Source organism: Dysidea avara, chromosome 1 (genome assembly GCF_963678975.1).
Source record: "Dysidea avara chromosome 1, odDysAvar1.4, whole genome shotgun sequence".
NCBI lineage: Eukaryota > Metazoa > Porifera > Demospongiae > Dictyoceratida > Dysideidae > Dysidea > Dysidea avara.
In genome coordinates, this window is record NC_089272.1 from 29,990,568 (window position 1) to 30,006,317 (window position 15,750).

General features: G+C 37.7%; 1 protein-coding gene across 1 annotated transcript in view; it reads right to left on the reverse strand.

Annotated features, from left to right (window-relative positions):
• Positions 1–1,335: 1,335 nt before the first annotated feature.
• Positions 1,336–15,750, reverse strand: part of LOC136243721 (extracellular matrix organizing protein FRAS1-like) — a 38,843-nt gene continuing 24,428 nt past the window's right edge. The window contains exons 7-12 of the mRNA XM_066035352.1: positions 12,414–12,542; positions 12,165–12,368; positions 5,335–5,472; positions 5,079–5,282; positions 1,444–1,770; positions 1,336–1,400 (exon numbers count right to left, since the gene is read on the reverse strand). Coding sequence (XP_065891424.1) covers positions 1,336–1,400; positions 1,444–1,770; positions 5,079–5,282; positions 5,335–5,472; positions 12,165–12,368; positions 12,414–12,542 — 1,067 coding nt within the window. The remainder of the gene's footprint in view (positions 1,401–1,443; positions 1,771–5,078; positions 5,283–5,334; positions 5,473–12,164; positions 12,369–12,413; positions 12,543–15,750) is intronic.

Below are 15,750 nucleotides of genomic sequence, written 5' to 3' on the forward strand. Positions count from 1 at the left end.
AGCCTTAGGATTACCTAACCTAGTTTCAAGGACTTAGACTTAATGACTTATACAGTAGCTGGAAAGGTGTAACAGAAAAGAGGCCAAAGTAAGGAAAAAAAATCCCTCCAACCCCATGAATCGAACTGCAGGTCACCCAATGTCTAGTCGGGGCCACACTCAGTCTTCCTCCAGGAGGGATGGATTTTCTTCCTTAATCCTAAGGTATTTATTATTAACACTTTACAGTGACCAGCACTTTGTTACATAATTAAATGGCACTCTTAAAAGGATATTATAATACTACCATTAATAATCACCATTTGAATACTTTTCCAACTAAAATACTAATTGTCTCAACAGAATGGTTAGTGTGCTTAATTGAAAATATTAAATCAAAAAATTGAAGTAGATTTTGGATTGTCAACCAAGTCACTGCAGCACTACAGTAACAATCCTGTAGTCAAATAGGGTTCAAGTGTTTTTATGTATTTTTAGCCCTTTCCTATATGAGTGATTATAATGATCTAGCTACAAAAAAGTGATAATACACTATGCATGTGCAATTTAGCACAGATCAATAATAATTTTGGTAATGTATAGTAGACTTGAGCCAATATGTACACTGTTTCCTTTTGAATAATGTTCAAATATCAAGCCTATTACTTTCAAAATTATGCTTGCAACATTATGCTCAAGAAATGGCTGTTTTATTACAGTACATCAGTATTTTATTTTAGATGAAGTGACTGTTTTATCATTATTATTGTAATCTTATTTTGAACAATCAGCCAAGAAACAGTAAAAATGACATAAAATGTAGCAACACTGTGTACTGTGTTCATGCTTTGCTATTTTCTTGGTGCGTATTGCACATTTTATAATTAAAATTCTTGAGAATTCCCTTATTATGCTAGCATAATGTTGGATACCTTTGCTAGGTTACTATATGTTCAATATTGTGCTGGCATATCGATGACACAAGCCTATGTCTAAATAGTTATGATAGTTTTGTAAGAAACTCCACTTAAAGTATAAATTGGAAGTAATAAATTTCTATACACTTTATCACCATCTCATTCTCAGGGTATTCAGCTCAATGATTAACTACAGTAACTATAGTAACAAGTCATACAGTATAGCAGGTAATTTTTGGAAACTGCATTTCCAAATATTATGAAGAGGCCCTTATCTTCAAAAAATACAATCGTCATGCTGTTTCTTAATGATGTTGAGACTACTTGTTTATCCATATTTACTTAAAATATCATCTCTCCTTTATATTTAATATATATACATGTCTGTAGTGTACCTATAAATTGTACAATATCACATACAACATTGAAGGAAACATTTTTACTCAACAGTTTGTGTGCATGTATTACAGTAAATGGGTATCACCCTACGTATGTACTGTATGGCTGTACATACAAATAACCTATGTACATATACATACACATGTACCTGATAAAACATGGAGAGAAGCATTCCTACTCATCATATCATTTACTACACAATGATATAAACTAGTTCCAAGTGCATTACTATCTGTCACACCAGTGATTAGGAGTGTACTAGTCAGTATATCTCCACTAATAGTTGTAGTGATATTGAAGGGAACTGCTCCTGTTAACATATATATTGTTGCAGTACTACCTCCTACTCTTATCTGCTCCCAAATCACATTATCACTAGTAATGTCACCATTACCATTCATATCTAGTACACAAGTGAACACTGCAACTCCTCCAGTACACACTGTGACATCACTTGGTTGTGTTATTATTTTAGCTGTGTTATAAAAATTGGTGAAAGAAAGCATAATAGAGTTTTTGTGCTGTCTGTATATATTTAGTTTGCAAATCATTCTAGCACTGATTTTTATACAGCGCATATAGCACCATAAAGATAATTGTCAACTTATAGACATGTTGTGATCTAGGATGTGGCACTCTATAAAATCACATGTGCACAATAAGACACCATTTTCGAGGGTGAAAATATATGCACTCTATGTTAGGAAAATTTTAAAATGCTATTGTGAAGACTATTGGTACTACAAAGTGAGTAGGGGTGCAGTAATTATGCTGGAATAAGTTTCAGCATAATGCCAGAAATCATTATTCTAGCATTATGCTAGCATTTTGAAAGAATAATTAAAGATTTCATGAATAAACGTTTGACATACTCTAATAGAACAGTCACCAGATCAAGATACTCTAATAGAACATTCACCTATATTACTCTAATATGATCAATCCTATTTTTTGCATACTACTCTATTAGAACAATAAATATCTTGTTTATGTGCAATAGTCAATCATAGAAGTTTAAACAGTCAATTCTACAGTTCTAATGGAATGATTTTGAGAATAATGCATAAATTTTTTAGCATAATGCAAGCTTTTTTCAGGAAATTCTAAATAGAATAATGCAAAGAATCATGAGCATAATTACCTCAGCCCTAAAAGTGAGTTTGCAGGTCAAGTACATAATATACTTGTGCCATGCCGTAGCAAATAATTCAGTTTAGGGAAGGTTTTCACTCATAATGGTGACTCGATACATCTGCCCTCATTTTTTTCCAGCATAGCAATTTTTTACCAGATCACACCTTTGATCACAACACGTCTATAATAGGTAAAAACCCAACTAAACAGGTGGAATTTATTAACGATGAAAATAATATTTTCATTTTGTCTCCCAAGTTGGCTTTGTGCCATCCTTTGAACATAGAATATACTGAGGTTCATATGGATTGCAACTGACAATTATTTTATATGCAATGATAGTATGGATTAAATTTCTGAAAAACTGCTGATCTTCGTACACACCATTGAAGATAACTTTTTACCATATAGGATAGCCACGCCATAGCATCACTGTAATTTAGAACACAGCCTTGCTGTTGATTTGTTCAGGTTGCAGGATCTCCACTGATGTGTGCCAGCCACTAGGATGCTTTGGCACCACGGAATGCTACTGGCTGGCTGAAATATATAAGGCTAGAGGCATAGACACTCTTACCATGAACAGTTGCTGAAATGGTTTCTACATGTACAAGTACACAGAATAAATTAGAATTTTGAACTAGAGTAGGGACCATAGCACATCGACAAAAAATTACTGAAACAAGCTGGAGTAGTGCACAATACTAAATCACAGTAAAACAATAAGAAGTGTTATATCCCTACTGTGCTCAAGATACCATAATGGAAATGCACAGTATAGGGATATAACACTTCTTATTGTTTTACTATGATTTAATATCATGCACTACTCCAGCTTGTTTCAGTACTTTTTATCGATGTGCTATGGTCCCTACTCTAGTTGAAATTTCCGATTTTTTCTGTGTACTTGTTTGTTAAATTTTTTTGTAAATAATTATTATGACTGGTAAACCCATGCATACTGCATCTGAAATAGCGCCGCACACTGCAATTATTGTCTGAAAAGTGAAGTATCCATTACGCTTTGTTGTCAGCTATTTTCAACCCATTATGCAGCATTTCGAATCAAGAACTGTTCGAAAAGCACCTCTGCAATCCACACATACCAAAAGAAATGGTGCCACACGCCCCAGTTATCGTCTGAAAAACCAGTATCCATTACATTTTGTTGACAGCTGTGTTCAACGTGTTACACAGCAGTACGAATCAAGAACTGTTTGAAATCACCTCTGCTATCAAAATAGCCACTATGACAAATACGGACGATTTCCATTATCAAGTCCGTTATGAAGGGAATCCATCATGTGCTATCGCCACATCAACACTTTTCATTGTCAGCAAAGATGAATGGGACACAAAGGAGGACACTGGTAAGTCCATGAAGAATGCATTGTACGTACTGCGGAATGCCAAAAGGCACCTGTTGGGATGAAGCGACGTCGAACAGTGAAAAAATCAAGCACATAGCCTTATATAACCGTTATCGAGTTATGCTTGTCTGAAGGCATCAGGCAGGCAGTCAGTCAGTCAGTCACTAGAAACTTCCGTTAAATAAATTATTTTTAAAATTCCGTAGTAGCTTGTTGAAAGCGTTTCAGGTCTATCTGAAAGCTTGTTTGGGCTTAGTTTTACCTAACTAATACTGCCTCATCGTCGTCAGGGAAAATCGAGGCTGTTTTTTGGGTGACATTGTTGCGTGGGCCATGCCTACTCCTTTGTGGTCCCTACTATACAGTAACTATCGTACTGTATGATTTTGCACTTTGTGTGGCACTGGTGGCCTTAAGAGCCCTATACTAAGGCTGGAGACTCCATATAACCTGCTTGACCATTTTTAAATCAATCGCTTGACCCACTACCACCCATGGTCGTGTGCTTGTATAGCCGTGAAAAAATCCTCAAAATTATAGCTACATAGTTAAAAAGCTATGATTAGCTGTACTGTATTTACAGTGAAAATTTCAAATTCTTAGCTTTTTGTTAGCCTTCCCACGCTATACTGGATTTAAAATATTTTAAATTGCATACATGTATCTCATCTATTCATGTGCGTACATCGACTTTTCTCTCAAGCTAGGTCACAGTACAGTACGTATGTAATTAATTTCTAGAACTTTCAATTATGAGGTAGAATCTATGACAAGGAGATAGAGGATTAATCATTGTAACCTCTGGGTGTTTGGTGTGGATATCCGTGGTTTGGATCCATGTACTGTAACAGTACATTTTGTGTATCTTTTATTCTGACTAACTCTTATTATTTTGATAGATTTGTAAAAAGAGGTCTTTCACTGTCCAATTGATCAACATTGATAATTCATAATTTCAGGTACCAAACAACCATGCTGTGAAAAAATGTGCATCCCTTCAAAAATGGGTGAAAGAGCTGTGAAATCAAAGGTGGCAGCCAAGAAATGGCTGCAATGATGCTAATGCTAATAATTTTTAATTATCACACCATCAAAATGATTAGTATTAGACATTGCAGTTTATTTTACAACTTTTTGCCCTGGCTTTTTGGAAGTCACACCTTTTTCACAGCTTAGCTATTTTAGTATAGATAAAAATACACACACACATGCATACATACACACATACAGTACATACATACATACACACACACACGCACACGCACACACACACACATACTATCATCATCCACTATGGTCACAGTAGCTATGCCATGACTACTACCAGTAACATCAGTTGGAAGCAAGTTTGGATCAATAGTGAGACTAAAGGCCTTATTGGTTTCAAATATGCTGTTATCATTTATTAGAATACTAAATGAAGCAATGGTCTCTCCAGCAAAAAACGTGGCAATGTATGGTCCAAAGCTATAATCAACACCTCCTGTGATATTATCATTACTATTAACATTTTATGACAATATCACTTTACTTACTAGTGGCAGTATTCTGAGTATCACTGACTTGTACAATAAAATCAGTTGATGATGGGTTACTAAGAACTAGTACAAGTTGTACTGTTCCAGCATCTTCATCAACACTGTATGTTGACTGGTTGAAGGATATGGTAATAGCTGTATGTAAATGAAATGAGTATCTTTATTAGCACTGTGATTGAACATTATTCTTACTAAAACACTGCAAAAAAGTTGGTGACATAACTGTCAAGGCTTTGCACTTGCATACTTACCAAAACAATCCACAATCAATTGATAGTGTGAGGTCTATGACATTATAAGTTCACTATACATTGAAGCAATTAGATTTTTTCATGTAGCATACATTTTCCCATGTGTACTAAATAAGGCTTATGTACATGGTGGGTTTTTGTTCAGCCAATCACATATACAGCTTTAGCTGTAATGAATTATCTGCCATTCTTTATAAGCACACTACAAACTGAATCACATCAAATGTGTTTGATCAATCCAGACATTTGAAAAAGGGTTTCCACTCTGAGGTCTGGCAAACTATAATACTCATAGTCCAGCTAGCTAACATATATGATAATCACCTTTACTAAAGAGTAAGAATATTTCTGTTTTATTTTCATACATAAAAGGAAACATTACTTACAGGCACTTGTTTACAAGGTCATTGTTTCTTTGTTCCAATTGCCTTCTTGTTTCTGCATACAGATAAAGGAAAAGCTCTATACCTCAATGGGATTTGCTTCCGGGTCAAATATCTTGTTGTTTTAACTATCAAAGACTATTCAACACAATTGGCTAGAACATTAGTAGTCTGTTCCTTTGTTACACTTAATGTCAGAGAAGCAATAAAAAATCAAGAATGTGTAAACATGATGGGAATTTGCTCAGCTGGGCACATATGCACATCATAACTGTTGTGAAACATTCGGTGAATACATTTCTGTGTGATTGTGTCTGTGTGTGCATGCATGCATGTGCATGTGCAAGTGCATACATGCGCATGCCTAGTTTGCACAATACATTCTGAAGCCTTCATTACCCAGTAAGGCACTTTTTACAATCATTTATACTACGAGTACACAAATCATTTGGAATTTTCAACTGGAGTAGAGACCATATACATCAATAAAAAGTACTGTAACAAACTGGAGTAGTGCACGATCAAGATACATGATAGTGTGTCACGCAGCCAAGTATGGGTGCGCAATAAAAAACTGTATATTTTACAGGAACCAAGAAAACACCATTATCATGCATCCGTAGCTCAATAGTGCCAGACCGGAAATCAACCATTTTTGCTGTGATAATTCTCTTGGGGTGGGATACCTCCCATTTCAAATTTGAGCTGAATCCGCTAAGCCATCACTGCAATATGTTTTCAAAGTTCGTCTTAGTTCCTTCATATTTTTCTTCTTTTTGCAACACTTAGAAAAATTGCTATAACTCACGCATGCTTTAATTGATTTTCTTCAAATATGGAGGGCAGTAAGAATGTAATGCAGCATGTGTGCAGTCCAAGTTTCATACACATCGGATAAAGAACAAGGGAGTTATATGCGATTTTCAAAAAAATGCAATAGCGATTTTTTGTCAAGGCCACAGGGTAAACTGTTTAAAGGGATGACTTGAAAATTGGTCTGTGCATGAAATAACTATTGTAGTGCAAATCTTTTGTGGTATGAAAGAAATCGCACTAGCCACTAACAGTCATGGAGTTATAACAAAAACACCAACTATGTGTAAAAAGTGCACGATCGAGTTTGTTAATAAAAAAGTATTACTTGTCACGCCTACCAGGCAAACTAGTTTATGGAATCAGCTGAAAATAGGTAGAGAAGTAGATTAACTGTTTTAGAATGTGATTTCAGTGGTTATAATGAGTTACACTACGAAAGTCAACTAGGTGTAACACACAAGTGGGTGATCAAGATACTCTAATAGTGCAGTCACCCTAATAGAACATAGCTTCATAACAAGTCTCTCTATTAAAACGTTCAACTACAATCAAATCACCATGTAGAGATTTCAACTACAATCAAGACACTCTGTAGAGAGTTTTCAATTACAAACAAATCACCCTTTAGAGAGTTCAGCTACAAACAAGTCACCTTGTGAAGAGGTTAGCCACAAACAAGTTACTTGTAGAGTTAAGCTTTAAAAAACCACCAGTAGAGTGTCCACCTACAAACAAGTTAGCATGCAGAGTTCAGCAACAAATAAATCCCCCTGTAAGGCGTTCAGTAAGTCACAATGTAGAGATTCAGCTTCGACCAAATCACCCTATGGAGAGTTGAGCCACAAACAAGTCACCCTGTAGAGAGTTCAGCTACAAATAAATAATCCTGTGGAAAGATCAGGTACAAACAAATCACCCTATGGAGAGTTCAGCTACAAACAAGTCACCTGTAGAATTCAGCTAAAAAGTCATCCTAAAGAGAGTTCAGCTACAACCAAGTCACCCTGTAGAGACTTCAGCTACAAGCAATTCACACAAACAGGTCACCATGAAGAGAGTTCAGCTACAAACAAATCACCCTGTGGATAGTTCAGCTACAAAAGAATCACTTTTGGAGAATTCAGCCACAAACAAGTGACCCTGTAGAGAGTTTAGTACACAAGTCAACCCCTAGGGTATTCAGCTTCACTTGGTACAAAGTTCAGCTACAGAAAATCACCCTGTGGAAAGTTCAGCCAAGAAATAAATCACCCTGTAGAGAGTTCAGCTAGTCCTGTAGACAGTACAGGTACAAACAAGTCACCTGGTAGAGAGTTTAGCTACAAACAAGCCACCCTGTAGAGATGCTCAGCTGCAAACAAATTCCTATTTGGAACAATCAGCCAAACAAATCACCCCTACAAACAAATCACTCTGTGGAGAGGTCAGCTACAAAATCACCCAATAGAGCTTCAGCTACTAACAAATCACTCTGTAGAAAGTTCAACTACAAACAAATCAACCTGTGGAGAAGGCGGTATTAAACAAGTCACCCTGAAGACATCTCATTTACAAAATAGTCACACTTTAGAGAGTTCAGCTACAAACAAGTCACCATGTAGAAAGTTCAACTACAAACATGTGGAGAATTCATTATTAAACAAGTCACCCTGTAGAGAGTTCAGTGGAAACAAACAGTCTTGTAGAGAGATCGGCTAGAAACAAGTCACTGTGTAGAGAGTTCATGCAGCTATAAACAAGTCACCTCATAGGGAGATCAGCTAGAATCAAGTCACCTATGGCAAGGTGCCATATGGGCAAGCAGTTGCTCGCGAAGGAACATGTTTGGTTGGACCACCACTTGAGTGTAACTTGAGCACAACTAATAAAAGTACAGCTGTACAACATTTTTATACACAAATAGGAAAATGACCTAAGGTGATGTGTGTGCATGAGTTCATGTAGCTACAAGGTGAGTCAGCTCTGTAGTAGTTGCTGAGTGTGGTGAGCTGGTCACTGATGCAACTGCTGTGTCAGAGTCGATAGGTCAGTGAACTGCTGAGTAAGCTGGGTCAATCACTGGCTGCTACAGTACTCTCCCTCCAGTGAGCAGATAGTGAACGATATGATCTGATAGGAGTGTGAAGGAGCAGTGGCAGTTGAAGGTGTCAGTGATGAAGGTTGCAGTTGAGCCTGTCCTGTCAGTGACATGGAGTATGGTGCTGACTTCACCGGTTGGAGAAACCATAGTGTGGATCAGTCAGCAGCGTGCAGGTGACTGAGTCAATTGACTGATATTGATGTTGGTTGAGTGATGCAGTGGCCAGCTGCACCTGGTTGGCTGGGGCTGGTTGAGTTGTAAAGCTGCAGAAGCTGTCCGGAACAGGAACAGAGTTTACGTGTCATGTTGATGTGCTGAGGTGAGCAGAGTTTATGTCTCGTTTGAGATGATGATCTGCTGTGATGTTAGCCGGAAGTGGGCAAATGAGGGGTGAGAAGGCTCAGTGTTGTCAAGTGGTGATAGCTGGGAGTATTGGCTATGCAGCGGTGCTTCGACAGTCCAGAGGCGTGCCATGTGAGCTGGTTGCTTCAAGCGATGGGCCTGTAGGAACTGGAAATGTTGTTGGATGAGCCGCGGATGACTGCTGGTAGCTATAGTATCCAGTGGGTGAGTGACTGTAGTGGAGGGCTGTGATGCTGGTGTCGGTCGGGTGGAGAGTCGATCACTACGCACGTGGAAGAGTGTCCGACGGTTGCTAAGGATGCACTGTAGTCGCACAGATATGCTCAGTGAGCGGCAGCAGCAGTTTTGTTGAATCCTCAGTAGTCACCAAATGTCAGCAGCATAGCTGGAGGTAGCTAGTCCTTTGTTAGGGGTAGCTATTAGTGTACGGATCGTCATCCAGGTATAACTCGCACCAGGGTTACCAAATATGGCAAGGTGCCATATGGGCAAGTGGTTGCTCGCAAAGGAGCATGTTTGGTTGGACCACCACTTGAGCGTAACTTGAGCACAACTAATAAAAGTACAGCTGTACAACATATTTATACACAAATAGGAAAATGATCTAAGATGCTGTGTGTGCATGAGTTCATGTAGCTACAAGGTGAGTCAGCTCTGAGGTAGTTTTTGAGTGTAGTGAGCTGGTCGCTGATGCAACTGCTGTGTCAGGGTCGATAGGTTAGTGAACTGCTGAGTGAGCTGGGTCAATCACTGGCTGCTACACACCCTAGGGAGAGTTCAGCTACAAACAAATCTCTCAGTAGAGAGATCAGCTAAAAGTAAGTTATCCTACAAAGAGTTCATGAAGTCACCCTGTAGAGAGATCAACTAGAAACAAGTAACCCTGTACAGAGATCAGCTACATTTCAAAACACCCTGTAGAGATAAACTAGAAACAAATCACCCCATAGAGAGATCTGGTAGAAAGAAGTCACCCTGTAGAGAGTTAATTCAGCCAGAAAGAAGTCACCCTGTAGAGAAATCAGCTAGAAACAAATCACCCTGTAGAAAGATTAGCTAGAAACATGTAACCCTGTACTAAGATCAGCTACATTTCAATCACCCTGTAGAAATATCAGCTTGAAACAAATCACCCTGTAGAAGGATCAGTTAGAAACAAGTCATCCTGTAGAGAGATCAGCTTCAAACAAGTCACCATGTAGAGATTTCAGCTAGAGAACATGTCACCCCATAGAGAGATCAGTTACATAACAAGTCACCCTGTGGAGAGTTAACCTGTACAAGAACATAGAAAGTTCAGCTATCTTGCAATTCTTTCTGTAGGGAGTTAGTTAGGTTACAAGTCACTCTGTGGTGAGTTCAACTACAAACCATTCACCATGTATTCAAAGAGTACAGCTACATTATGAGTCTCCCTGTAGAAATTTCAGCTACATACACATTTCCCTGTATAGCATTCAGCTGCAAATAATTCAACCTATGTGACTTTAATTTTTATCATCAATCAACACAATTGTAAATTACTAAATAATTTTGCCTAAATGTACACGTAGCTAAACAAATCATTAAAATCTTTATCCTCATAATAATCTTCTCCCTGTAGTAAAGAAAAATACAAGTTAAAAAGAAATATCTAAAGCTGGCCATAGGCTGGCTTTAGGTATGAAATTACAAAAAGAAGTGATATCTAATCAAAAAACAGGAGGAGGCAACGCAAATTCACCTGAATTGTCGTTATTACATTTGTTGCCATTAACCTACCATTACAGCCATTTCTTGGCCGCCACCTTTGATTTCGCATCTTTTTCACCATGCCTTTTTGGATGCTGCACCCTTTTTTTATAGCTTGGCTGTTTTTTGATATCACAGTAAAACAATAAGAAGTGTTATATCCCTACTGTGCATTTCCATTATGGTATCTTGAGCACAGTAGGGATGCAACACTTCTTATAGTTTTACTGTGATTTAACATCGTGCAATACTTTAGCTTGTTACAGTACTTTTTATTGATGTGCTATGGTCCCTACTCTAGTTGAAAATTCCAAATTTTTTGTAAACTTTTCTTTGCAAAATAAAATTATTTTGACTGGTGAACTGCGCATACTGCATCAAAAGAAAGAAATGGTGCCGCATGCCCCAGCTACCAACTATTGTCTGAAAAGTGTAGTATCCATTATGCTTCGTTGTCAGCTACATTCAGCCTCATTACACAGCATTACGAATCAAGATCTGTTTGAAAAACATCTCTGCAATCAATCAAAGTAGCCACTATGAAAAATGCGGACTATTTCCATTACAAAGGGAACCATCATGTGCTATTGCCAAATCAACACCTTTTGCTGTCAGCCAAGATGAATGGGACACAAAGGAGGACACTGCATAGTAAGTCCATGAAGAATGAATTTTACATACTGCTGCGGTATACCAAAGGCACCTCTCGGGTCAAAGTGACGTCGAACAGTGAAAAATCAAGCCCATAGCTTTAGCTGTTATCAAGTTATGCTTGTCTGAAGGCATCAATCAGTTACTCAGAAACTAGAAAAATCCATTAATTTTATTTTTAAATTTCGTAGCAACCTGTTGAAAGCATTTTGGGTCAATCTGAAAGCTTGTTTGGGCTTAGTTTTACCTAACCAATACTGCCTCATCATCATCAGGGAAAATTGAGGCTGGTTTTAGGGTGATGTTTTTTTCGTGGGCCAAACCTACATTTTTGCAGTCCCTACTATACAGCACTATCATACTATATGATGATTGCTAATGACAATATATATTGCAAACTAGTTCACTAGAAAGGAGGTGTGCACTATGTATGCTGCAAATGGTAGAAAAATATGTGTACTTACAAAACATTTATTAGTCATGCATCAAACCAGGGTGTTTGGGTAATCCACGTGGTTATGGATTTTGGCAACAGGTGTGTAAATTACTCACCATCATCATTCACTATAGTTACTGTAGCTGCACCCCTAGCACCATGAGTGACTCCATTGGGTAATGTAGAAAGCACAATAGTAAGAGTAAAATCTTCATCACCTTCCAATATATTATCATTATTGATCGGAACAGTAAACGAAGCACTGGTCTGTCCAGCAGTGAATGTGACAGTGTACGGTCCAGATTCATAATCAACACCTCCTGAAATATCATTACTACTATTAACATCTTGTGATAATTGCTTACCAGTAGCAGTGTTTGCATTGTCTCTAACTTGTACAGTAATATCAGTTGATGATGGGTTACTGAGAGTTAATACAGGTTGAACTGGTCCATCTCTTTCATTAATTCTGTATGCTGACTTATTGAGAATGACTAAACAAATAAATTTAACTAATAATTATCAAAATGTAGTTTTTAAAATACATCAAACAACATGGTAATGTGCTGTGCAGCCAAGAAAGCCAGTATGTCACACCAGTGTCACACCAGCATGTTCTTAACATGAAAAGTGGACCATTATTACAACACAGTTGTCCACCAGGTAGGGTAGATCTTATACCAAATGTGAGCACAGTCTTCAAAGTATGAATGACCAAGATTTTATTCTGCCCCTCAAACAAGTTGATGCTGTGCTACCTATAAAAATCATGAAAAAAGCAAGCTGCTAAGTGAAAACAGTTTAATTAAAAGAATCAGCAATAAATTTTACCAGAAAACGAAACTGAATGTTATGAGAAACAATAAGAACAGAAAGAGACAAACTCCAAAATGAAAACAGGAAACTTGAACAGTGATGTAAATCTTTGGAGATATAATGCAAACAAACCAGTTTAAACTATGCACAAATTGTGCACATAGGTAGCTGCTACCTTCTAAACTGTTTTGTAGTGTCTTTATACACAAATTCTTTATACAAAGCCTCAAGGCTACTCCTGATTATTACTTGCATACATAAGAGACATGCCCGTTTTTAAGTAGAGATACACAATTCCTGGTGGATTTGAAGGATAACTACATTGTTCTTTAGTTGCTAAATCCCAATGGGAAGGCTGTTCACAAAGTCTAGAGTGTTGCTTCGTCTGTATTTCAAAGAAACCACCTCTAAGCAAAGCTTATTGTTGCAAAATTTAATATAGGCTTTTATTCATCACATATTAAATGCTGCCATTGCCACTATTGCTTTTGATCACGTGAGTGTGTATGGACAAACATAGATAGCATATATGTAGATCAAGACACACGATAGTGTGTCATGTAGCTCAAGAAGCCGGCGCACCACACCGTGGGTATATTGACAGGAAAAAATAAAAATGTTATTTTCACACCTTTGTATCTTGGTGATCCCTTATGTGATTGGAACCAAATTTGCTACAAAGTTGCCCGCCAGCCAGGGGAGTCTACATTCCAAATGTGAAGGAAATCACTCCAGCCATTTCTGAGATACGAGCTGCCAAAGTTTCAATTTTTTTCTTCGTTTTTTGTTTTCTTTCTTCTTTGTCTTTTCGCACACTTGCAAAAATTGCTATACAACGCAAATGCGTACTTTGATCACCTTGTAATTTGGCACACAGAAAGGGAGTCCAAAGGCGAATCATAGTATCAAATTTGGTGCAAATCCAATGAATGGTTCAGGAGTTATGAACGATTATTCGTGTAAAACAAGATCGATTTGTTGTCAGGCCTACAGCATAAACTGCTTCATGGAATGAGTTGAAAATTGCTATGTAGATGGAGTAATCATCGTAGGAGTGCCTTGCGGTGGTTTGAAAGGAATCAAGATAAAGACCATGGAGATATGACACAAAACCCAACCTGTGTCACAATTATGCGATCGATTTTTATGAATAAAAAGTATTAGTTTTTACGCCTACTAGGCAAACCGCTTAGAGCAATGAGTGTATAGCTGGAATAATCTTCATATAAAGTCATTGCAGTAGTACAGAAGAATTGGATTACAAACCACTGAGTTATGATTTGAAAGCCAACTCTGTGTAGCAAATGCGAGATCGAGATACTCTAATAGAACAGTCACCCTAATAGAGCATTCAGCTAATTTATTTACTCCATTATAGAATTCTATTACATTGCAAGTTATTCTGTAGAGAGTTCAGCTACAAAAAAATCACCCTGTAGAGAGATCAGCTAGAAAACATCACCCTGTAGAGAGTTCAGCTACAGACAAATCACCTTGTAGAGAGTTAAGCTGCAAACAGAATTACCCTGTAGAGAAATCAGCTACAAACAAATCACCTTGTAGAGAGTTCACTTACAAACAAATTTACCTGTAGAGATATCAGCTACAAACAAATCACCCTTGTAGAGAGATCAGATCACCCTGTAGAGAGTTCCGCTACAAATAAATCACCCTTTAGAAAGTTCAGGTGTAAAAAATCACCCTGTAGATAGTTTGATACAAACAAATCACCCTGTAGAGAGTTCAGCTAGAAAACATCACCCTGTAGAGAGTTCAGCTACAGACAAATCACCTTGTAGAGAGTTAAGCTGCAAACAGAATTACCCTGTAGAGAAATCAGCTACAAACAAATCACCTTGTAGAGAGTTCACCTACAAACAAATTTACCTGTAGAGATATCAGCTACAAACAAATCACCCTTGTAGAGAGATCAGATCACCCTGTAGAGAGTTCCGCTACAAATAAATCACCCTTTAGAAAGTTCAGGTGTAAAAAATCACCCTGTAGATAGTTTGATACAAACAAATCACCCTGTAGAGAGTTCAGCTAGAAAACATCACCCTGTAGAGAGTTCAGCTACAAACAAGTCACCTTGTAGAGAGTTAAGCTGCAAACAGAATTACCCTGTAGAGAAATCAGCTACAAACAAATCACCTTGTAGAGAGTTCACTTACAAACAAATTTACCTGTAGAGATATCAGCTACAAACAAATCACCCTTGTAGAGAGATCAGATCACCCTGTAGAGAGTTCCGCTACAAATAAATCACCCTTTAGAAAGTTCAGGTGTAAAAAATCACCCTGTAGATAGTTTGATACAAACAAATCACCCTGTAGAGAGTTCAGCAAGATAAAAATCACCCTGCAGAGAGATCAGGTAACCCTATAGAGAGGTCAGCAAGAAGAAGTCACTTTGTACAGAGTTCAGCTACAAAGAAACCATCATGTAGAGAGTTCAGCTGCAAACAAATTACCCTGTAGAGAGTTCAGCTCTACGAACAGACCACCCTGTAGAGAGATCAGCTAGAAGAAGTCACCTTGTAGAGAGTTCAGCTACAGAGAAACTGCCATGTAGAGAGTTCAGCTGCAAACAAATCATCCTATAGAAAATTCAGCTACAAACAAACCCCCCCTGTAGAAAGATCAGCTAGAAGAAGTTACCTTGTAGAGAATTCAGCTACAAAGAAACCATTCTGTAAAGAGCTCAGCTGCAAACAAATCATCTGTACAGAATTCAGCTACAAACAAATCACACTGTAGAGAGATCAGCTAGAAGAAGTTACCTTGTAGATAGTTCAGCTACAAACAAATCACCCTGTAGAGAGATCAGCTAGTAGAAGTCACCTTGTAGAGTGTTCAGTTACAAAGAAACCACTGAGAGTTCTGT